The sequence below is a fragment of the Episyrphus balteatus genome, chromosome 1 (assembly GCF_945859705.1).
Source record: "Episyrphus balteatus chromosome 1, idEpiBalt1.1, whole genome shotgun sequence".
In the NCBI taxonomy this organism is placed as follows: domain Eukaryota; kingdom Metazoa; phylum Arthropoda; class Insecta; order Diptera; family Syrphidae; genus Episyrphus; species Episyrphus balteatus.
In genome coordinates, this window is record NC_079134.1 from 128,617,130 (window position 1) to 128,642,465 (window position 25,336).

The window sequence follows — 25,336 nt, forward strand, 5'->3', positions numbered from 1 at the left end:
GGGTGACTATTACTAAATTTTGGGAGGTATTTTTTATGATTTTTTTTTTTTAAGCGGCTGTGTATAGCATCTAAAACCAGAAGAAGATGAGGGAGAATGACAAAAAAGTCTATATTTAGAAATTTATGAGGGAGTTTCATACTTCCAATTAGACAATACCTTTACATTGATTGAAAAAGAAGGCTAGTTATATATGCACACACACACACACACACACTCACAATCCATGAAGTAAAATCTACTACTTTTTTATATTTTTATTTGTGCGTTGGAGTTTGGAGATGAATCCATATGCTATCGAGTACATCATTTTAATATCATTATCTACTAAATTTTAGGCGGTATTTTGTGTGTGTTTTTTAGAATTCTTGATGGCGATTGATAAACCTGTATTTGTTCAATTTTGTTTTTAGACCTGTATTTGTGTGTATGTAGTATCTGTTTCAGAAGAGGAAGAAGGAAAAAGAACAAAATTTTAAGAACGTCAGGAGGGAGTTTGATAATTCCAATTAGACAATACATTGTTGATTTTAAAAAGTAGATTACATAGGGACACATACACCTGCATTTGTTTTAGTGGTGGAGGTGCTTCTCATCAATAGTCTCATTGTAAAGAAATTGTGAACATACAATTCGACATGAACGATCATGCTCGTTTTATGTAAAATATCCAAGTTCAATATTAGCGTTGCATGTTGTAACATGAAATAAGGAAAATCAGAAAGGGATCATCTGTACCTAATAGATATCTAAACATTTGATGTGGTGGTGGAAGTGTTGATATTATGTATGGGATGCGCGATCAGTGTATTACGGTCTTACATTTTAGTAGTTTAAAGTGGTTCAAAAGCAGTTTAAAGCGGTTTCATAGTAGTCTAAAGCGGTTTAAAAGCAGTTTAAAGCTGTTAAAAAGCTGTTTAAAGCGGTTCAAAAGCAGTTTAAAGCGGTTTAAAGCGGTATAAAAGCGGTTTAAAAGCGGTTCAAAAGCGGTTTAAAGCCGCTTAAAAGCGGTTTAAAGCGGTATAAAAGCAGTTTAAAGCGGTATAAAAGCGGTTTAAAAGCAGTTTAAAGCGGTTTAAAAGCGGTTTAAAGCGGTATAAAAGCGGTTTAAAAGCGGTTTAAAGCGGTTTAAAAGCGGTTTAAAGCGGTTTAAAAGCGGTTCAAAAGCGGTTCAAAAGCGGTTTAAAGCGGTTTAAAAGCCGTTTTAGAAGCGGTTTAAAAGCAGTTTAAAGCGGTTCAAAAGCAGTTTAAAGCGGTTCAAAAGCAGTTTAAAGCGGTATAAAAGCGGTTTAAAAGCGGTTTAAAGCAGTTTAAAAGCGGTTTAAAAGCGGTTTAAAGCGGTTTAAAAGCGGTTTAAAGCGGTATAAAAGCGGTATAAAAGCGGTTTAAAGCGGTTTAAAAGCGGTTTAAAGCGGTATAAAAGCAGTTTAAAGCGGTTTAAAGCGGTATAAAAGCGGTTTAAAAGCGGTTCAAAAGCGGTTTAAAGTGGTTTAAAAGCCGTTTTAGAAGCGGTTTAAAAGCAGTTTAAAGCGGTTCAAAAGCAGTTTAAAGCGGTTCAAAAGCAGTTTAAAGCGGTTCAAAAGCAGTTTAAAGAGGTTTAATAGTTATGAACATCGTTTTGGGCTATAAACGTCGACGTTGTTTTTGGGTTGCAGTAAAAAAAAAAAAAAAAAAAAAAAAAAAAATGGATCCTTGAGGATATCCGTTTCCTCATACCAAAAGTTGAATATAAGCGAAATAATCCAAGAATGAATAAAAAATACAAGATTTTTTTTTTTTTTTTATTGATTTTATTGCTTATAATGTTTCAAGTATAAAACTAAAATTAAATACAAAACTGAGAAATCTTATTTCTATTTAAAATAACAACTTCCTTATTTTTGATATTATCGTCTTATCATATAGGTTAACATAAAAATATTTCGTATAACATAAACAATTATTTTATATCTTAAGTCTACGTAAAATAATATTCTTCTACTCGCTTGTTACCCCACGCTAAGGTTTTATATGAATTTGGAATAACAAATCTTTTATCGTCATCAGAAGTGAGAGTGATTTTATTTATTAATTGCGTGTATATAAAATGCTTATTACTTCTAAAACAATGCATAGTTTTCAATAAGGATGTAGATGGGTTATTTATACATTCTCTAAAATCATTTAAAGTAACTTCGTTAGCAACAATATTCTTTTTGATTCCTTTTATTTTTTTTACTATATCGTCTTCAGTTACAATGCAATATGACTTGGATTTAGTACCTACAAATTCTAGTAATAGTTTTCCTGAACACTCATCTTTAAACTTCCCTAAAACTTTCTTGTTCACTCTTGGAATGTTGTATTGATTTACCTCTGGGTAATCGCTAGTATCAAAATAGTCTATATTTTTATTTATATCATCATAGAAATCCCTTGTTTCAAATTCATAAATGAATGAATCTGTGTCCGTATATAAAAGGTTTAACTTGTCCCCATATTTCACTTTCATAAAATTATAATGGAAATCATACATTAATGTTTTAGATAAATCCAGAACAGAAAACCCAACATAAATAGGCTTGTCATATTTAACCTTTAATCGGTTCATTTGAATTACTACTAAGTCTTCATGTATTATTGACCGGCTATGAAAATTAGGTTTACTAATCAAAGAATTAGCTCCGAGACGTTTTCCAACACTATCCCATTTTGTAATAAGCTTTACATCTACTCCCTTATCAACATTCTCCATTGTTTTTCCAAAAACACTGTTGTTCATCAGTTTATAAAAATCTTTTTCGAAATCATTAGTTGATAAGGTCCTTAATTGTGTATTGAGATCAATATACGATTTTAGCCAAGCACTCTGGTTGAATTCCAGCACCTTATGGACTTTTTTCAATATGAGACCATTTGCAAGACATTGCTTTAAATTTCGATAATGAATTACATATCTTGTTTTATCAAACTCATTTGCAATTAGTTTTGAATTCTTCGAGTTTTTATATGGGGGTTTCAAGTTTTCAGGGCAAAATGGTAAGTCATTATGTAGATCATGTAAATAATCAGGATAATCTAAATCGACACATAAAATGTAACCTTTATTAGAATTATCGGCTATTGATTCTATATTCAAACATTTTAATTCTTCATCACTAAGCCAACGAAAATTATTTATTGGAAGATATTGACTCATTGCCCATCCATACAAGTTATTAACGTCGAAATACCCTAAAAATGTTGATTTCTTTGATTCATCAAAGTTGGACATATATTTATTGTTTGCTTTTGCATATCTACCGGTGCATTGACTTAATCCTCCTCTAATACCTTTTTGTATAAAATGAATCATATCTATGTCTGTAAAGAGCTCTAATTCAACTTTGGTACTTTTTAGCATTGCATCCCAACTTAACCCCGGTGCTGTATAATACTGACAAGGATCAAGATCATATGTTTTAATACACACATTGCGGAAATTTTCAAAAATATCAGCTAAGAGCATCACATCTGTTTTTAAATAGACATCACTGTATTCTCCTAATGTTTTCATATTAAATGTGTTCCATACTATCTGAGCATGTAAATAATCTTCGTCTGTTATGTTTGAGGAATTTAAAGTGCTATAAAAAGCAGACTTGGGAGGTAGTTTTGTATCTTTCAATTTTTCAGCTGATGAAACATATTCATATGGGAAAACTCCTTTTTTCATGACCAAATTAAATTCTTCATCTTTCTGAAAAGCTTTTTTAGTTTCAATGAATTGATTTCGATTAAGGTTCTTTGACAATTTGTCAATACTTGACGCCATAAATCTCAACGAATCTATGAATCGTAGTTGAATACTACTATTGTTAATGCCTGTTTTGATGTATTTTGTAAATGAAATATATCGTTCTTTGTTTGTGGGTATAACATCGATTTTTTCATCACTATCACCAAATTCTTTAACAATAAAGTGAGAATCATAACCACTCAAGTTATGTAAAATAACAGGAATAAAATCAGGTATTTGATATTTTAAATTGCATTCCGAATGAGCTGCACCTCGAAATTGTCCAGTTAAATGATCATGATCTCTTACACGATTTTCATTGAGGTTATCACCACATATAAAACATTTTTTAGCATTTATAAAATCAGTATCTTGTTCCTTAGTTAGAGTTTTCATTGGGATTTCTTTTTCTAATATTGAACTGATACGCTGCGCATCTTCTTTTAAATTATTCATAAAGTTTTCGGTACATTCATCACCTCGGTATAAAACAAATTTACTTAAAGAATCATCATAATTGCATTTAATATAATATGCAAAGCTAAAAGGTTCATGCATTTGAATATTGTTTGAAAATGATTTTAGAGGGTTTGGTAAACATGTATCAAAAGGCTTTAAGGCTGCTTCAAAATCAGCATATATTACAAAAGGAACTCGCATTTTTTTATTGAAGCTTTTAAATTTTAAACAATTATCAATTTCAGTTGGTAATATGGTATGTACTTTATTACAATCATGTTTCAGATGTTCATTTAGACGATCTTCACTCCAAAAATACATTAAGCATCCATCACATAACCACAATGCACCGTTACGTTTAGAAATTTGACTACTAACTAACCTATTTAAATTTTTAATCCAACAATAATGTCCGTTTTCCCCATTTTCTAAATATAATAAGTTAACATGTTTTTCTCTTTTGTCACAAGTATAAAATAGAGGTCCAACAAGGGTATTATTTTCTAGACCATACACATTAATACTTAGGTTATTTAATTTCTCAAATTTTGAAATATTTTTCATACTCATTGGAAACTCCACACCGTTTAAATTCAGCACTTTACTGTAATGAGGATATGATGAAACTCGATCTGCGTTGTCTTGACAAGGATATAAAGCAGATACAATCGCCCAAGCAAAGCATGCATCATCGTTGTTCTTCACATTTATGATGGCATGTTTCAATTGAATGTTCCTTGGTAATTCAATGTAAGATGCTCCACGCATAGGATTGTATTTATTGATATTTATTTCGAGGTATAACACTTCCTGCAATGCCCACCCACTATCACGTTCTTGGAATTCTTCGCTTTTTGATGTGATGTCTTCAGTAAACTTTCGATAACTCTTCCTTAAATCCGTTGACTGGTTTATTACTTCATTTTTTGTATTAAATGACTTAGTATCGGTAACTGTTTCATCGCTGTTATCCTTAACATAAAGTCCAAACATTTCGAAATTAACTTTTAAAACATTTTGCGCCTGTAGAACTTCTGTTATAAGTCCCAAAATTGTACACTCTTGCTTTTTCATAAAGTCTTTATAGTCGATATGACGATCACAATCTCGAATTCTATAACTTTTGATACGGCTCTTAAATGCAGTGCAGATCACTTCAACGTTGTCTAAATGCTTATTAGAAGCATTACTTTTATGCAAATTACTGTTAAGATGTCCTTGGAACATAGATTTCTTGATATCCATTCTACAATAAGTGCAGTGCTTTAATTCATTGTTCAGATCATTCTCAATTTTAATTCGTTTAACTTGGATATCAGAATCAGAACTTTTTCTTTTGTTTGACATCATATTATATGGAACTATCATTTGGTGATATTTTTTCATATGATATTGGTAATTTCTAGTGTTGTCGAAGATCATACCACAAACATCACACAGCACCGAAAGTTTATTCTCATGATTTATTTTCATATGACGCACATAGTTATCTCGTCTAGTAAATGTTTTTTGACATTTATCACAACTGTACATTTTGAATTTAATTATAGTTGAATACACCGCTTCGATAAAATATACTTGATTCAGGCAAACCCTTCTTCACCGGCTTACTTGAAAACTAATGATCATTTGGAAAATTAAACCAAGTTCTTATACATTTACCCCCACCACTTGTCTAAAACATATAATCTATAAAACGCTTATATTATTATTATCTTTCATTCTTATGCTTCTTTATTTACATACAAAAAAAAAAAAAAAACCTGTATGAGTGAAACAACAATAGTGTTAACAATAACACTAAAATGTAAGACCGTAATACACTGATCGCGCATCCCATACATAATATCAACACTTCCACCACCACATCAAATGTTTAGATATCTATTAGGTACAGATGATCCCTTTCTGATTTTCCTTATTTCATGTTACAACATGCAACGCTAATATTGAACTTGGATATTTTACATAAAACGAGCATGATCGTTCATGTCGAATTGTATGTTCACAATTTCTTTACAATGAGACTATTGATGAGAAGCACCTCCACCACTAAAACAAATGCAGGTGTATGTGTCCCTATGTAATCTACTTTTTAAAATCAACAATGTATTGTCTAATTGGAATTATCAAACTCCCTCCTGACGTTCTTAAAATTTTGTTCTTTTTCCTTCTTCCTCTTCTGAAACAGATACTACATACACACAAATACAGGTCTAAAAACAAAATTGAACAAATACAGGTTTATCAATCGCCATCAAGAATTCTAAAAAACACACACAAAATACCGCCTAAAATTTAGTAGATAATGATATTAAAATGATGTACTCGATAGCATATGGATTCATCTCCAAACTCCAACGCACAAATAAAAATATAAAAAAGTAGTAGATTTTACTTCATGGATTGTGAGTGTGTGTGTGTGTGTGTGTGCATATATAACTAGCCTTCTTTTTCAATCAATGTAAAGGTATTGTCTAATTGGAAGTATGAAACTCCCTCATAAATTTCTAAATATAGACTTTTTTGTCATTCTCCCTCATCTTCTTCTGGTTTTAGATGCTATACACAGCCGCTTAAAAAAAAAAAATCATAAAAAATACCTCCCAAAATTTAGTAATAGTCACCCTTAAATGTACTAGATTACCTACACTTCCCATACAAATTTTTGTACTAGAGCTTGGGAGGTTGGGAGGATCCAGAACTCTCAAAAACACACTACTCTCTTATTCCTTATTTCAGGTTTCACGTTTTCCCTTCCTTCTCCAAATGCAACAATTTACTTAGACAGTTTACTTAGAAGCTAAATCGTCTAAAAATGATAGCACACCCAAAAGAATAATATCAATATCAAAATAAGGAAACTTATTGAAACCTTTTCAAAAATGTCCAAATCAAGTTTTTCCTTCAACTCTTTTATATTTAAAAAAAAACCTTGTGGAACTTGAAAGAATTTGTCAAATAAAATTGAGACATGTCTAGCTTGATGTCAAAGTCAATCAAATCAGCCTTAAATTTGTCCACAGTCAAATTTTAACTTTCGATAGAGAGAGGTACGACCTATAGGGCTAGTTTAGGATTCGTAAAAAGAAATTGAACTCAAGATAACAATGAGGTATTTTATAACGATAATGTAGAATGCAAAACAATTTTGTGCCGAAATTCTGTCTGTATGTGTGTGTTTGTCCATAAATAAACCACAAAAACGATGTGGTTACAACTTTGTAAATAAGTGTTTTCGTAGATTTCTTAGAGAGAAAATAATTTTATTTTTTTGGAACCAAAATTAACTTAACTTGCCATATGACAAAAATTGGTAAAGGTTAGTTTTTCTCAAAAATGGATTTTACGATTTTAATTAAAAAAATACAGCTCGTACTTTTGAAATAACAAAAATATGGACCGTTGTTGGAGTTGATGTCTGACTTTCTCCCAAGTGACTCGACGATTTTAATGAACATTTTTGTATAAAAAGATTTAACTAACTTTAATGTTAACAATATAATGAAAATTTAAAAAAAATATCATTTTTTAACAAAAAATAAGTTAAATATTTTTTTTTTTTGAAACTTTGTATACCCATGAACGTCGCACTGTTGTCCAAAATGACTTATCTCGTTGCAAAAATCATAACTTTTGAACGGATTGAGGTAGCGGTACAGTTTTTTTTTTTAATTTGAAGGAAATTTCCAGGGCTGTTACACCAATGAATTTCAAGAAAATTGTTTTACAGGGTGTTTAGGAATCATCGGCCGAAAACCGATTTTCTTAAAAAAAAAATATTTAAATTAAAATTGGTATGCCATTTTGTAGAAATCACTAATTCACATCTAAAAAAAGTTCAGATTACACTTTTCCATGATATTACGATTATAAAGAATGCCAAAAAAGTTGGTCCCGGAAGTCCGTCTGTCTTTCTGTCTGTATAAGGATCTACATCCTAAACGGATGGACCGATTGACTTCAAATTTGGTATGTAGCATTTTTTGGAGACCCTCCAGAGGTGTTTTTGGAATTAATTTTTTTGGGCCAAAAATAACGGTACTTGTCATACACCAATTTCAGTAAAGCTGTAATTGCTCAAAAACGGCTCCAACGATTTTGTTTAAAAAATTCAAATGTAAGTTTGAAAACAAGGTCTATCTTCTAATGAAAAAAATTTTTTTGGAAAATCATTATTAACGGTACCTGCCATAGAACGGTTTTTTTTAAATCCGATATTCTCCGAAACGGCTTATTCGATTTCAACGAAACTTTTTTTGAAGAAGCACTTATATAACTCAAATATAAGCCAAAAATAAAATTTCAAAAAAAATAATTTTTGGATTTTTAAAAAAATTTTGAAATTTTTTTTTGAAAAATAAAATTTTCGAAAACGGGACATTGTATTTTTTTGAAATTTTGTTTTTAGATGTGGATTAGTGATTTCTACAAAATGGCATACCAATTTTAATTTAAACATTTTTTTTAAAGAAAATCTGTTCCTTCTGCCTTCATTTTTTTTCAAAGTACAAAATCTCGGCAGTGCGCAAGCATGCGCAGCTAAATATTTTTATTTTGAATCAACAATTGATTGGTACACATACCCTATTCGGCTTAATGAATGGAACCGAATGGATTTTTTACGGTACCTGCCATAAAACCGTTTTTTTTTTCAAATCCGATATTCTCCAAAACGGCTTATTCGATTTCAACGAAACTTTTTGTGAAGAAGCACTTATATAACTCAAATATAAGCCAAAAATAAAATTTCAAAAAAAATAATTTTTGGATTTTTAAAAAAATTTTGAAATTTTTTTTTGAAAAATAAAATTTTCGAAAACGGGACGTTGTATTTTTTTGAAATTTTGTTTTTAAATGTGGATTAGTGATTTCTACAAAATGGCATACCAATTTTAATTTAAACTTTTTTTTTAAAGAAAATCTGTTTTTGGCCGATGATTCCGAAACACCCTGTGAAATAATTTTATTGAAATTCATTGGTATAACAGCCCTAGAAATGTCCTTCAAATAAAAAAAAAAATTGTACCGCTAACTCAATCCGTTCAAAAGTTATGATTTTTGCAACGAGATAAGTCATTTTGGACAACCGTGCGTCGGTCGATTTTTTAGGAGAGGCAAAAAACCAAGTATGAAATGTATGAGGATCAATACAAATGAATTGTCCAGGGGAAAAACAGCACAAGTCCATTCTAACCCATTTCGAGAAAAACGCATTTAAAAAAATTTGTTCTCCATACAACTTAGTACCAAAAGCTCACAATTTTCATTTCATTTTTTCAGTAAGACTTAAATTTGTTTTTATAAAAGTTAGGATGCCATCAGATAGAGTATTCAGTAAATACTAAAAGACCTCATCATTAGTTTATTTTTGACAAAAAGTGGACATGTGCCGTTTTTCCACTAGACTTTTCAAATGGTTTTGATTAAGCAAAGCTCTGAAAATATCGATTTTAGGCAAACAGGGTCTTTTCTATTACATCCGTTTTTTTTTCAACAATATTATGTAATTGCATCATCAGCCTTATTTTAACTTTTTCGTGGTTAAGCCTAGTACGCTGCTGATGCGAAACGAAAAATTTTCAATTCTCCAATATCATCGAGTATTTTGTCAAAGTTAAATTAAAAAAATTAAAAATTAATTTAAAATCAAGAAAAATCAACAGAAAATAATTTTTAAAGCAAGAAATAAATGAATTAGAAGTGAAAAAACCGTCAACACTGCTCTTGGAATCAAGAAAAATGCACAGAACTGTAAAAAGTAAGTGACAAATGAGTAAAAACTCTCCAATTTTTCGCTAGAGCTGCGTACTGAAAAACGAAAACCAAAACGAAATTATTCGTTTAGGATTTCGTTTACGAAATTTTGTATGGAAAAACGAAATTTTCCATACAAAATTTCGTTAACGAAATCTTGAACGAAATTAAATTTGTTTTGTTTTTGCTTTTGCTTTTAAACTTATTTTTTGATGTTTTTTCTTGAATTTTTTTATTTATATTTTCATAATTTTTGTTTTGCTATAATACCCGATGGTATTTTGTTGTTAACATATTCGCTGTTGACTTTGGAGACTTCAAAATTTTTCGTTTCGCTTCAGCAGCGTACTAGGCTTTAGGAGGTATTAGAACTACAGCGACGATATATCGATTAATATTTTCTTTTTAATGACATACGATTTTTTTTTTTTTTTTGAAAAGTATAAAAAATAAAATGCACTACTGGGGACGGACGCACGTACTTGCTCTTGCAGTTCAAAACACTTTTATGTTAGTTTACTTGTAGATTTTGCGAGCTGCCTCTATACAACTTTTTAAGAAATTTTGTTGAGGTTGGGGAAGAGCCGACATTTGAAAAAAAAAATTTTATTTGACTTTTTTTGGAAAAAATAAAAATGCAGTTTTATTGCAATAGCTTTGAATATTATGTCTGCAAAGTTTTATCAAAATCGTTAGAGCCGTTTTCGAGTTATTTGGTTAGATTGAAAAATTTGTATGGGAGGTACACTTTCTAAGCGAGATTTAAAAAAAAAACAAAAAAAACCAACTTTCAGAATTCCATAAAAATCTGCACCAAATTTGAAGAAAATCCATCCAACCCTTTAGGCTGTGGAAATGTGTACAGATGGACGTACAGACGCACAGACGCACGGACGGAATTGCGAGACCCACTTTTTTGGAATTCTCCATAATCGTAATGTTGGTTTTGATTAAAACCTCAAATTTTTTTTTCGACACGAAACCAATACTTGCCCTATTGAGCAAGTAAAAACTATTTGCTTTTATACACGAAAATAACATCTTTTGAATGTCAAAACAATTAAAAGGGATGCTTTTTGTAATTTTAAACCAAATTTTATATTAATTCTTAAGTTACTTATTTTTAAATTTCTTAAAAAAAAATTCTTCAAGGAATTTTAAAAAGCTCTAATATTCCAAGCAAGTTTTAACATATGAGTAGTGGCCAGGGTTCGGACTTTACTTCGATCCAAGTAGATTAACTTCGATTTTGGGAAAAAAATAAAATCTACTTCCCTACTTCTCTTTTTCAGGATCTACTTCTATTTCTTGATTGAAAAATATTTTTCAAATAATAAATTTAGAGAAAGGGATTTAACTTCAATTTTAAATCTGGTCGAGGCATTGAGAAATAAAGCTCAACTGAAATCTCAAATGATGAATGGAGGTTAATGATGAGAAAGGTTTTTTGGAAAAGATCATAATAAAAAAAGTAAAGAAAAATAATTTTGTTGAAAAATAATTTTTTTAGAATAAATTTTTGTAAATGAATGTTTTGAAAGTTTAATTTTGAAATCTACTTCCGAAATTTGGGATCTACTTCACTTTTTTTCAAATTTGCTTCGAAATTTTGAAACTGAAGTCCGAACCCTTGTAGTGGCGCATTTTATTTAATTTTGTTTTCCTATCTTGAGGGATCTTTTCGTTCTCACAGAATGTGGTACTCTTTTTTTTAATTCTTTATCATCGTTTGTATCAGTCTTCCTTTTGGGAAAATGTCAAAATGATGTATTTTCTACAACGAATTATTATGCTGTTGACCTACTTAACTTTAAAAGGCACTCACACGAGTATGAAAAAAGTTTTTTGTAAGTGATTTTCTGTTGGTGAGAAGTATAATTTCAATCGCTTGAATACTGTTCAAGAATATGAACAGCCACCAAAATTTTCAAAATGCTGAGATTTTTAAAAGTCAATCAATCACTTTATCTCAACAAAATCACTTACAGTTTTCAGTTTTAATGTTCCAAGGATTGTCTTTAGAGAAAAAAAAAATCGAAATCATTAATGCCGAAGTCAAAATTTTAAAATTTTTCGAGAGAGCGATTTTAAAACTTGAAAATGTGTTGAGTCCTAGCTATTTCATGTCGTACAATCACAAAGGATTCTTATGAGAGTTAACTTTAACAGTACCTATTACACTGAGGGAAAAGCCACCATAAAACTATAACCATAAAACTATAACTATTATTCGGAATGATTTTGCGTTGAAGATGGACATTTTAAAATCAACCTGGAAAAAAGGTTAATTTTTGGTGGTTTCGTATCATAAAGTCACATAAATCAAAGTAGTTCATCTTTGAAACAACGACGTTTCAACTTCAATTTATTTTTTCCCTCAGTGTAGGAGTTTGTGAAATTGCAAAAATCTTTATTTATTAAAAAAAAAAAACTTTAAAAAACAAATTTAAATTTTATCGCAGTAAATTTATTATTCTTTGAATAACAATAAGATGTAGAAGAGTTTTTTTTTTTTCTAAGAAAATTTCTAAAGTTCGATTCAAAAGCGATTTTAAGTTGTAAACGTTTTGCACATCAAAGATGAATTCTCCCTTTAAAAAAAAAAGAAAGTGTTGATACCGAGGTGGTTATCAAATTAATGACTTATTTGTAAATTTCCTGAAAAAAACCCTTTAATTTATTGTTCATTAAATTTTTCATGCTAAACTCTGTTTAATTTCCACTTAATTATTTAATTAAATTCTACAAAATCGTTGACTTAATTACACTATGAAAATGACCACATATTAATGATATCAATTTTAATTGATCAAGGTAATTAGTGTTCAAAATCAAAATTTCAATTGAAAAGACAAGCACCATGATATTAATATAAAAATAACTTAAAAACAAATCACATTTTTCCAAGGAATTTTTTAAAAAATATTTAAATTCCCACCGAAAAAAAAAACATTTCCCATTTACACACACACACAATAAATTGCCTCAAAAACTAAATAAAAGTTATGACAATGCTTTTTCATTTAATTTTTTCTATAAAAAAAAAAAAATCTCTTGGCTTTTGGCATATCCCCCCAGGATATTTTTTATCAATAAAAGGACAAAATAATTTGACATTTTCGTCACTTTAACTCTGTCAGAAAAAAAAAAAATGCCCTCTTGAGATCAATTTCATGTCACACAAATAGAGCTAACAAATAAATCAATTTAAATATTTCCACAGGCATCCTTCGCTAAATAAAATATTCAACATGCCAAAAAGTATGAAAGTTGAACGTAACGTAGGTTGGTAGGGTACTCGTCGAGAGCAGCACAATTAATATTTCACAATGCACTCGTTTTGACTTTCCCGTGAATAAGCCAAAAATAAAATTGTAAAAAACGAAAAAAAAAAAACCCAACACAAACCTTCAGTTTTCTGTATTATCGCCTATCGGCTTGGGGATGTTTATTTACCCAGAATATGTATACCTATCTACTACAAACTGACAACCCATAACCGGGGAACAGCATGTGTTTAAAACTTTTCCTTTTAGTTTTCTCAAAAAAAAAAAAAAAAAAAAAATGATAAAATAAAAAAGTAAAAGTAAAAACAGACAGAAAAATAAAAATACATTTTTTTTTTTTTTGCATTTTTGATTATAAAAGGTTGAAGCCTTCCCCGAAGCAATCCGATATTGGGAACGTGTATCCGATGGTAAACTGCTTGATCCTGGTGAAAAGTATCGAATCGAAACATATCCTGATGGGTAAGAGCCAACTATTTTATTCATGCGATATGAGAATTCCAATATTGAAACCAACATTTCAATATGTTTTTTTTTTTCAATTTTTTTTTTTTTTTTTTTTGTACATATTTTTTTGTTTCTTCATTTTATTCAAAGATATAAAACAACTATGCGTTTAACAATTAACAATCTGAACTTCATGGACTTTGGACAGTATTTCTGTGTGGCCAAAAATGAACTCAACACAACTATGGCATCGTTCGAAATAATTAGTGAGTATTGAAAATGAATTTTTTTTGTGATTTTTTTATTGAAAATATTTTTGTATGGAGTTCGTGTACAGGTCAGTTTGGTAATTCCTGTTGCATGATAATTCAGTTAAGTTGCTTTTGTTTTTAAACTCTGTGAGTTCAGACTTTTCGATTTTCATAATAACATTTCGATGGAAAAAAAAATGTCCATTATTTCTGATATAAGCAAATTCTACAATATATTCAGATATCCTTGTAAGTCAAATTCTAATTGAGGGGCTTAATTAAAAAGTGTTATAAAATGTATCAAAAATCTGGTTCTTGGATATTATACCTGAATAACGATAGTCAGAAAGGTAAAAAAAAATAGCTCCTAAATGCTTTCAGCCCTAAATTTCATACGCAACCAAAGTGCAGTATATCTTTCTTTTGAGTAACTCTATTGATAAAGTAGTAAAAGGATCATCGAATGTATGAGCTAATTGATCTAGCGCTTCTTGGACTAAATTTGAATTAATTAATGAGAGAAAATAAAATATACCGATTGAACGATGTACGAGTAACAAAAAGAATTTAAAATACACCCAAGCTACCTTCTTAGATGTAGAAGGGGTGTTTAATAATAGGCTCAAATCTATATAAGGATGCCCATTAGGGTGTGTCACTTTTGTATGGCCGAAAAAAAGTACCCTAATTTTGCAATGTAATAGTGTTCAAAAGTTTTATTAGGGTCTAAGGTTTAATAATATGTAAAAAAAAATCATAATATCGTTCGTCTTTGGCTCGCTCAAATCGGTTGAAGTTGTAAGGAAAAAAAACGATTTTATATGAAAAAATGATTTTTTTTCCTCGCATATTATTTCGCAGCTTCTTTACTAAGTGTTCAATTCAAACAAATATAAGCTTAAAAGTTTTTCTTATAAAGATATATATTTAATATATTTGTTTTTGTATTCAAACGGCGCAATTAAAAAAAAACATATATATAAAAAATCTCTAAAAATTCAAATTTCTTCAATTTCTTCCTATATTTTGAGCGAGCTAAAGATATTAATTAAAATCAAAATTGTAAACGCAGGATTTATTTTTGATAAGTAATGCAACTTTTAAAAGCTATTACATTTGAAAATTCCATACTTTAGCATTTTGACACAGCCTAATGCCCATTCCAATAATCAGGAACCTACACGGAGACAAAAAAGTTTTTTTTTGTGACGGGAAGAAATCTTCAAAAGACACTTGGCAGTATTCGACATATGTAGTGTGGGACTCTTAACCACTAAAACCACCTCTTTATCAGGGCCAATCTTGAGAGATCGACATCAGATTTTTCTTTCTTAACTTTGTAAAATCACTTTGGGGGAAGTTTAAACTTTTAATACTTTCCCATGTTTTTTTAGACCATAAGCTCATGAGGCTTGGTTCTTCTAAATCTCCGAACATGGTTTCTTGTATTCAAGACGGACACCATTTCAGAATTGGTATTACTTTGCAGTCTCTGATTATGCGATACAGCGTATTTTTTAACAACTTCTGTAACCGTTTCTATTTGTAAGTCACGATGTAGATCGCTATTTCTCATTTACTAAGGTGCATTTACTTTTCCACGAAGGACTTTGTTTTGAAATTTTTGGATGATTTCGGTATTTGTTTTCTTAGTGCAGCCCCATAATTGGATACCATAGGTCCAAACAGGCCTTACACTGAACCAAAAAGGTACATAAAATTAATGAATTTGTACATTAAATTAATGTAAAAATTCATGGCAAATGAGCCAATGTAAAAATTCATTAAATTTAAGAATCTTTTTAAGTACAAATTCATAAGGGAATGAATCTTTCTTAAAAATTAAGAATAAGTTCTTAAATTTTATGAATTCATTTCATACACGAATTCGAAAATTTTTGAACATGTTTAAGAAAAGTTTCTTAGATTTTAAGAAAAATTCATACAATTTAAGAACAAAGTTTAAGAAAAGTTTCTTACATTTTAAGATTATTTCTTAAATTTTATGATTTTTTTCATAAATTCCGTAAAAATTTGAATGAAATGTTGCTTAAATTTTATGAAAAAAATCATAAAAACTATGAATTTTTCTTAAAGTTTTATGATTGTTTTCATAAAATGTAACACACTTTATATTAAAATTTGTGCATTTATTTATATAGATGCATAAAATATACATTACCATTCCAAGCATTTAATTTGTTCCTGAAAAAAAATTGTATTCCAATCAAACAAACAGCAAAAGAAAACAACCCAAAATCTAAAACAAAGAAATGAAACAGTTTTTAAAAATAAAAGAAATGTTATAAAAATGTTTTATTGGTCACTTTCACTATAAATATCACTATAAATTTATTTTTTCATTTAATTTAGATGGTTTTAACGGTGCAGTATTAAGTGCCCTTTGCCGGTTCTATTATATTTCGCTTTTTTGCGAAAATAACATTGTCTAAAATTGAAGATTACTCACGTGCCTACTCGTTTATATGTATACTTTTATGAATTAATTCTTAAATTTTGGAAAAATATGAATTTCGAACATAAAAAGCATGAACAGATTCTTAAATTTTAAGAATAAGTTCTTAATACTGAATACAGGATAACGGTAAAATATTGGTTATTTTTCGATTAATAAAAAAATACATTCATTTTAAGAAAAAATACTTTAAAACTCAATTTATGAATTTCTTACAAATGTAATTTTGAAAATAGATTTTTTCAATTTTAGAAGGGAAAAAAAAAGTCAATTATAAAAATTATTTTAGCTCATAATACAAATGAATGCAAAATAATAGTGAATTTCGTTTATAAAGGTATGTACAGTAGACTGATTCAAAAAAAAATTATTTTTTTTTTGTTCAAAGCATTGTTGAAAATATTGTTGGAAATGACGAAAAAAAAATACTGTAAAAGTTTCAGCCCTTAATGTTAACATTTAGTACCGCCACATCGCAATTTTCTATTTCCCATACGATTTGTATGGGAAAGATTGTGTATTTGTGTTTAGAATTTTGTATCTTTTTAATGGTTCATCCAAAAGGCTTGACAAAATCATTTTCTTTTATAAAATTGTCCGCTCTACAAAAAAGCTCTTATTAATTTTTTTGATTTACCCCCGCGTTTCGAAGTTATTCAACTTTAAAATATAAAAAGTAATTTTTTCTCATTTTTAATTATTATGTTTTTCAAAAAATTTGGCAAAATTTTCGAATATTTGTATTCTATGTTGTGTTTTGGTTTCACAGACCCTTTTATATAACTCACAAACCCCTAAAACTATCATATTTGATTTTTTCAATAAATTCGAATTATTCATTTTTTCAACTAAAAATTATTTTAATTAATTTTTCGCGTCCGTTTTTTTTTAATTTCATAAATGCAATCTTGTAGAGCGTTCAATTTTATACAAGAAAATGATTAAATCTAGCCTTTTTGATGAACCATTAAAAAGATACAAAATTCTAAACACAAATACACAATCTTTCCCATACAAATCGTATGGGAAATAGAAAATTGCGATGCGGCGGTACTAAATGTTAACATTAAGGGCTGAAACTTTTACAGTATTTTTTTGTCGTCATTTCCAACAATATTTTCAACAATGCTGTGAACAAAAGAAAAAAAAAATTTTTTTGAATCAGTCTAATGTACAGATTCTAAGATTCAGCAAAAAATTCTTTCCAATTGGATCTAGAAATATGTATTTATACATAAACTTTCGTATTCGTTCTTAAAAAAAATTCATAAAAATATTTTCCATAGGAACATTTTTATGAAAACTGATTCTTAAATTGTATGAATCTTTCTTAAAACTAAACTTTTTTTTAAGAATTTGTGCTTAAATTTAATGAATTTTTCTTAAAAATGAATGAATTTTGGTTTATGAACGAGATTCATAGTTTTTAAGAATAATACTTTTTTCAGTGTAGTACTTGATTATACAGCAATATTGGAATATTGTTTATCTTTTTATTTGTAAAGTTTATATGTGAAGATTTTGTTTCATTGAGTTTGATACGCCATTTTTCGGTCCAATCTCTGACTGTGTCGAAGGCATGTTGTAGTTTTACTGCTGCCTTAGAGACACATTTGTCGGGTACCAAAATTGCGGTATCATCTGCAAAAGTAGCCATTATAATGTGTTTACCAACTGGGATATCCCTTGTGTATAGTAAATACAGGGTAGGGCCTAGGACACTTCCTTGTGGTACACCGGCTTCTATTTTCTTCAATTCCGAATATTCTTGATCGTACCTTACTCTAAACAATCGGTCTAAGATGTACGATTTTAATATTTTATAGTACTGTCTAGGAAGATCTTTGCAGTTTGTACTCAAGTCCCTCATGCCAAACCTTGTCAAAGGCTTGAGCAACATCTAAGAAAATAGCTGAACATACTTGTTTTTCTTCTAATGCTTTTTCTATTACATCCGTTATTCTATGAACTTGGTCTATCGTGGAATGTTTATTTCTAAAGCCAAACTGACAAAAAAGTGCACCTTAAAATAAGAACATACGTACCTTAGATCCCACCCTCTTAAAACAATACGATTAAAATGTAATCTGCTTAAATTCTGTTAATTTTAACGTGAACATTTCATTTTAAATGTGAATTTTCATCTTAAATAAGAATTTAAGAATTATGGTCAGCTTTAGTTGCGGTTTATTATACTTATTTCCAACAGTGAGATAGGCTAGTGATCCAACAGTTGTATGATTGATTCTCAGTGGCCTACCAGTTTTTTTTTTTTTTTTTTTAATTAAAATGTTTCCACATAAAAATAAGATTATTGTCCGCTTAAATTAAGTGGTTTTCTTAAAAAATTTGCGCATTCAATAAATTAAGAAGATTAGTCCGCTTAATTTAAACAGAAGTCATCTTGGCAAAAAAAAAACCTGTAGAAATCCCCTTTATTTAAAGTGGAATCCGCTTGTTTTAAGGTGTTCTTTTTTCTCCGTGTATCATTTAATACAATCCTGAAAAAAATAAAACGTGAAAATATAATCATATTTACCGCAATTATGATGTTCAAGTATTATCAATTAGCTGAACAAAAATATATTTTTGAAACTTAATTAAATAACATTTATAATATAATATTTCAATTATGATACTGTTACTCGATAAAGTCCAATAACTTTGACCACACCACCCCTGATTCAAAGCTGATTAAAATACTAATAACTAATAAGCCGATCAAAGTTTTTTGGTTTGTAGTTTATTATAGTTGCTGTTAAAAGCTGATTAAAAATATAATTAAAATTAGCTCATTGGTTGATGAGGTTGATATTTAAAAAGTAGTCAATCAGTATTATGAAAATAATTATGAAATAAAACATCATGTTGGTGCATATTTCATTTCCAATAGCATATTTTAATATGATTTCAATAGAACGTGTTTTCATTGTTAAAACAATGTAAAAAATGTTCGTTATATTGAAATTGAATTCTTTACTGTCACCTGAAAAGAAAAAAGTAGAATAAATGCAAGTAAATATTTTAAATCAAAAGAATGTCTAACTAAAACAAATACGAAATTTTTCTTCGGTCTCCTTCAGAAAAACTAAATTCAAAATCTTGTGAAATCTTGGTCCAAAAATATTGATGTAGAGTAGATATTACAAATTGCAAAACAAATATGAATAGTAAATTTCAAATGTCATTTTGTAAAAAATAGAGTTTTTATTGCTAAACATAAAAAATGCTACTAAATCTATTGGTACCTACATTTCTGCGAAAACGGCAACACACTTTTAGACCTCTTGTTACGCTATTTCATGGATATCTTGATATATAAGCACCATTTTGACATCTCTTTCAATTATGTTTCATACGAAAATTGAGTATTTTGGGGTTATATGGTTTCCAACTATGTTTTTAAATAAATATTAGAAAACATGATAGGTATTAGGGTGGGTCAAAAAAATCAAAATTCTTCTTTTTGATTTGGTATTTCGGAGTAGCAGAACGTGTAGAACGAAGCCCCTACAAGAATATATCTTGCTTATTTGAAAATAATGAATTTTCAGTGAATTGGAAAATTTTTAAAAGTAAAAAATGTTTTTATATTTTTTTTTAACTTTTACCTCGAATATCTTTAGAATGGTTAGATTAATTTAAAAAGTTAATCTTTTTTGTAGAACAATCAATTTCCTACAAGAATATGTCTTGCGCGTTTGATTATTATAATTTTTCAATTTGTTACAAAATTAAGAACAAAAAACGAATTTTTAAAAATTTTCTCGATTTTTGGAACTCAAATATCTATTAAACGGTTAGATAAACGAAAAAAGTGTACAAGGCCTTTTTTGTATAGCGTTCAATTTCCTATAAGAATATGTAAAGAAATTTGCTAAAAAGTCGATTTTAAAAAAAAAAAAATCTAAAATTAAGGCAATCTGACGTCTCTGAAAAAAGTTATCTGTTTTTCATCTGTCAAACCATATTATTCTAACAGTTGCAATCTTACTACTGAAAAACCCTTAAAAGTTATGGTAGAAGAACCAAATTTTCCATGAGGGTTTTCATATCCATTATCATTAAGAATCAAAACAATGCAATGAAAAAAACATAATAAATCTATGAACAAATGGTATTTTTTGAGAAAGGGGAAATTTTAGGATATGCACTAAAAAACGTCGTGGTACAATCTTGGAATTAGTGCCAATAGGCTAATTTTTTTATTTCTATATTTGTTTGGATATTCTATAACTTATGTCAAAAATCTAAAAAAATCTCATGTCCGCAAGTCCTAATTTTCCAGGTTAAACTAAATTATATGCAGATTTTAAAAAAATTATGAGAAAACTTTAGATTCTTGTATGTACAAACATAACCCATATGATTTCAAGGTATTTTTATCATCATCATGTATCATATGTGTAGGTATATAATACCATAACCTATTTTTGCTAATTTTGAAAATCTCTATTTCGCGATTTGACCTTGAAATCGCGACAAGCGGACATGAGATTTTTCTAGACTTTTGAGATTTGTTATAGAATGCCAAAACGAAGGTATTGAGCAAACAAAATTTCTATTAGCATTCATTCCGAGGTTAAACCCTTATTTGACTGGATTAAAACCCTCCTTTCTTCGGCTTTGTCGTATAGTCAAGTGAAAATAGTTTGATTAATTTCTAATTTATCAACGCTTCACGTTTGCCATAAAAAATCTACATAAAGCTAAATTATTCTATCACAATAATTGAATGGATTTTTTCGGAAAAATAAAAATTCATAAACTTCTGTTGATATAACTTTATCCATAGTTCTATGGAATAATTTTTCTGGTTTTTAATTAAATCCAAGTTAAACATTTACTCTCTCCACTTCAATTCTTTCGAACTTGATGCCATAATATCCATTTCCATTTCCACCCAATAATAATTAAATACAAAATTCAATCTTCTTCAACTTACTTCATACTCCTTTCAAATTTTAATGTAATTTTAACAAAGTTTTTTTCCTATTTTAAATAAAACCTCTTCATATTTTTGAAGCAGCAGTTTCTCAAGAAAAAATTTCACACACAAAATGAAATAATACGATGATTTCATTATAAAAATAACCTCACAAATTTTTTTTGCAAAACAGAAAAATAATAATAATACCTATAAAGCTGGTTACTCATTCTCCAATAAATTAAAAAAAATCAATCGCAAACAACAATCTTCTTATTTTTATACATAATTCATATTTAAAATATTTTTTTTTTTTACTTCTCTACTAATAATAAATCGATGCATAAATTCACAGAGAAAAATCCTGCCCTTGAAACACCAATGATACGTAACGAACTGAAGGTCTTCGGTAGTAAGCCACCAGAAAGTTCATGTCCACCACCGCCAGTCTGCAATGAGTGTCCTGATCCTAGGTAAGATAAATTTCAATATAATTGTTAATTTTGTGTATTGATATTTTAAGTAGACAACAATAAGCTAGGGTTGCCAAATTGCTTCTTTCAAAAAAAAAGCTAAATAAAAAACAACTCAGTTTTTTGAGTTTGTTTTTTAATTTTCTCGTATCCTTCCTTGAAATAAATTTCAAGAATTTTTTATTCAATTTCAATAAAAAATTCTTCAACAAAGCGGTTGCGATTGAAAATATTGATTTGTTTTATCAGAATGTACAAAATCTGAATACAAATTTTTAATTTATTGGCAACACTATCAAGGAGTCAACTTTTAACTGAAAATGACCACTGAAGTGAAATTATGGTTTTGTGCGAAAAAAAATAATCGAAATCACTGTATTCCTCGAATGGATTCGAGACCAAACGGAACCATAGCAATCATTGTATTCGACAATAAGTGGGAATCTTAATGGCGCCAGCAGAATATATCCACTTAATGTAACAACAGCTACCGCTATTTTCTTTCCTTTTTTGCCTTTGTTTTTTACTGCATTATTTTCATTGCGAAAAGTATTTTAATGAAAGTATATTTTCTTTGTTTTTTTTTTTTTCCTGTTTGTCCTTTATTTGCCTGCAACACAGCGAATATCAGTGCAAGGACGATATCAGTTCCAATTTCGATATTCAACCAACAGCGAATTACAGTTATCCAGGATTACCAAAACGAGAAACAAGTAAGTACGAATATACTCGTATGTATATAAAGACAATTTCTTTCTTTAAATTAAAATTAATTGTTATTTTGATTATTATCAATGTTATTGCCACTTGATACAAATTAAAAGCAATATAAACAGATTAATTATTTATGTATTGACATAGTTTGGATATAGGATATATTGGAATATGAAGTATATTTACAATTTACGTAATTTAGAAATTTCAAAATCTAATTTATTTGTTTTAAATTAAATATATGTGGTTATTGGTATTATTGGGGGTTATTTGATGCATTATTTAACTGACATTTAACCACAATTGAATTGTTAAATTTGGGGTTTTGTTAAAAAGTATATAATAAACTGAACGAAGTTAATATTGTTGTGATGTTATAATGATAATGTTAATTAGATTTTAGTTTATTTGATTATAAATAAATTTCACATTTTTTACATTGTTTTTTTTTTTTTTTTTTTGAGGGACTAATTTTGACAGGTAAATATTTGATCAAGTGGTAGCATAATTTGATTTGCGATTTTGTTTAAAATTAATTTTTAAGGTTCATTCAAATTGCATTGTTGTTGTATAAAAGGAATTTTTTTCGAAAATAAAAAATAAAATAGATTATTTGTAGTTCTTTGTTGGCTTGCTAGTTGTGAATTCATCTCTTTAAACCAAAACTTGTTTCGGGACTTTTCTCCGAAAATATCTGCTTCCGAATGAAAAAAAAAATATTTCGATTGCAAATAATTCAGCAACCCGAACTCCTACAAACTTTTGGTTTTCAGTTATGATAGAGTCTAAAGAGTTCTTTCTTTTGAAATTTCCGAATTTTTAGACAAGGGGTACCTCTTGGATAATTTTCGAAAATCTTAAAAAATAAAATTATAATTTTTTTAGCTGAATGCATATGTCTGTTCATTGTGATCTCATGTCTCCAAACCAAAACTTGTTTCGGGACTTTTCTCCGAAAATATCTGCCTCCGAATGAATAAAAAAAATATTTCGATTGCAAATAATTCAGCAACCCGAACTCCTACAAACTTTTGGTTTTCAGTTATGATAGAGTCTAAAGAGTTCTTTCTTTTGATGTCCCATTCGATGGATTTGGAGAAAATTTTTGAAAATTCCGAATTTTTAGACAAGGGGTACCTCTTGGATTATTTTCGATAATCTTAAAAAAATAAATTTGTAATTTTTCCAGCTGAATACATAGGCCTATTCACTGTGATCTCATTTCTGTAAACCAAAACTTGTTCCGGGACTTTGATCCGAAAATATCTGCCTCCGAATGAAAAAAAAAATATTTCGATTGCAAATAATTCAGCAACCCGAACTCCTACAAACTTTTGGTTTTCAGTTATGAATAGAGTCTAAAGAGTTCTTTCTTTTGATGTCCCATTCGATGGATTTGGAGAACATTTTTGAAAACTCCGAATTTTTAGACAAGGGGTACCTCTTGGATAATTTTCGAAAATCTTGAAAAAATAAAATTGTAATTTTTTTATCTGAATGCATATGTCTGTAAACTGTGATCTCGTATCAGTAAACCAAAACTTTTTTCGGGACTTTGATTCGAAGATATCCGCCTCCGAATGAAAAAAAAAATATTTCGATTGCAAATAATTCAGCAACCCGAACTCCTACAAACTTTTGGTTTTCAGTTATGAATAGAGTCTAAAGAGTTCTTTCTTTGATGTCCCATTCGATGGATTTGGAGAAAATTTTTGAAAATTCCGAATTTTTAGACAAGGGGTACCTCTTGGATAATTTTCGAAAATCTTAAAAAAATAAAATTGTAATTTTTTTAGCTGAATGCATATGTCTGTAAACTGTGATCTCATATCTCCAAACCAAAACTTTTTTCGGGACTTTGATCCGAAAATATCTGCCTCCGAATGAATAAATAAAATATTTCGATTGCAAATAATTCAGCAACCCGAACTCCTACAAACTTTTGGTTTTCAGTTATGAATAGAGTCTAAAGAGTTCTTTCTTTTGATGTCCCATTCGATGGATTTGGAGAAAATTTTTGAAAATTCCGAATTTTTAGACAAGGGGTACCTCTTGGATTATTTTCGATAATCTTAAAAAAATAAATTTGTAATTTTTCCAGCTGAATACATAGGCCTATTCACTGTGATCTCATTTCTGTAAACCAAAACTTGTTCCGGGACTTTGATCCGAAAATATCTGCCTCCGAATGAAAAAAAAAATATTTCGATTGCAAATAATTCAGCAACCCGAACTCCTACAAACTTTTGGTTTTCAGTTATGAATAGAGTCTAAAGAGTTCTTTCTTTTGATGTCCCATTCGATGGATTTGGAGAACATTTTTGAAAACTCCGAATTTTTAGACAAGGGGTACCTCTTGGATAATTTTCGAAAATCTTAAAAAAATAAAATTGTAATTTTTTTAGCTGAATGCATATGTCTGTAAACTGTGATCTCATATCTCCAAACCAAAACTTTTTTCGGGACTTTGATCCGAAAATATCTGCCTCCGAATGAATAAATAAAATATTTCGATTGCAAATAATTCAGTTTTTCAAAATTCCGAATTTTTAGACAAGGGGTACCTCTTGGATAATTTTCGAAAATCTTAAAAAAATAAAATTGTAATTTTTTTAGCTGAATGCATATGTCTATAAACTGTGATCTCATATCTCCAAACCAAAACTTTTTTCGGGACTTTGATCCGAAAATATCTGCCTCCGAATGAATAAATAAAATATTTCGATTGCAAATAATTCAGTTTTTCAAAATTCCGAATTTTTAGACAAGGGGTACCTCTTGGATAATT

The 25,336-nt window shown here is 29.0% G+C and overlaps 1 protein-coding gene across 2 annotated transcripts in view; it reads left to right on the top strand.

Annotated features, from left to right (window-relative positions):
- LOC129907245 (uncharacterized) overlaps positions 1 to 25,336 on the top strand; it is a 236,637-nt gene that overhangs the window by 140,568 nt on the left and 70,733 nt on the right. For both annotated transcript variants that reach the window (XR_008770988.1, XM_055983358.1), the window contains exons 10-13: positions 13,622 to 13,722; positions 13,858 to 13,973; positions 21,717 to 21,834; positions 22,456 to 22,547. Coding sequence is in view for 1 of the 2 variants with exons in the window: in XM_055983358.1 (XP_055839333.1) it covers positions 13,622 to 13,722; positions 13,858 to 13,973; positions 21,717 to 21,834; positions 22,456 to 22,547 (427 nt within the window). In the remaining variant the exon portion in view is untranslated. The remainder of the gene's footprint in view (positions 1 to 13,621; positions 13,723 to 13,857; positions 13,974 to 21,716; positions 21,835 to 22,455; positions 22,548 to 25,336) is intronic.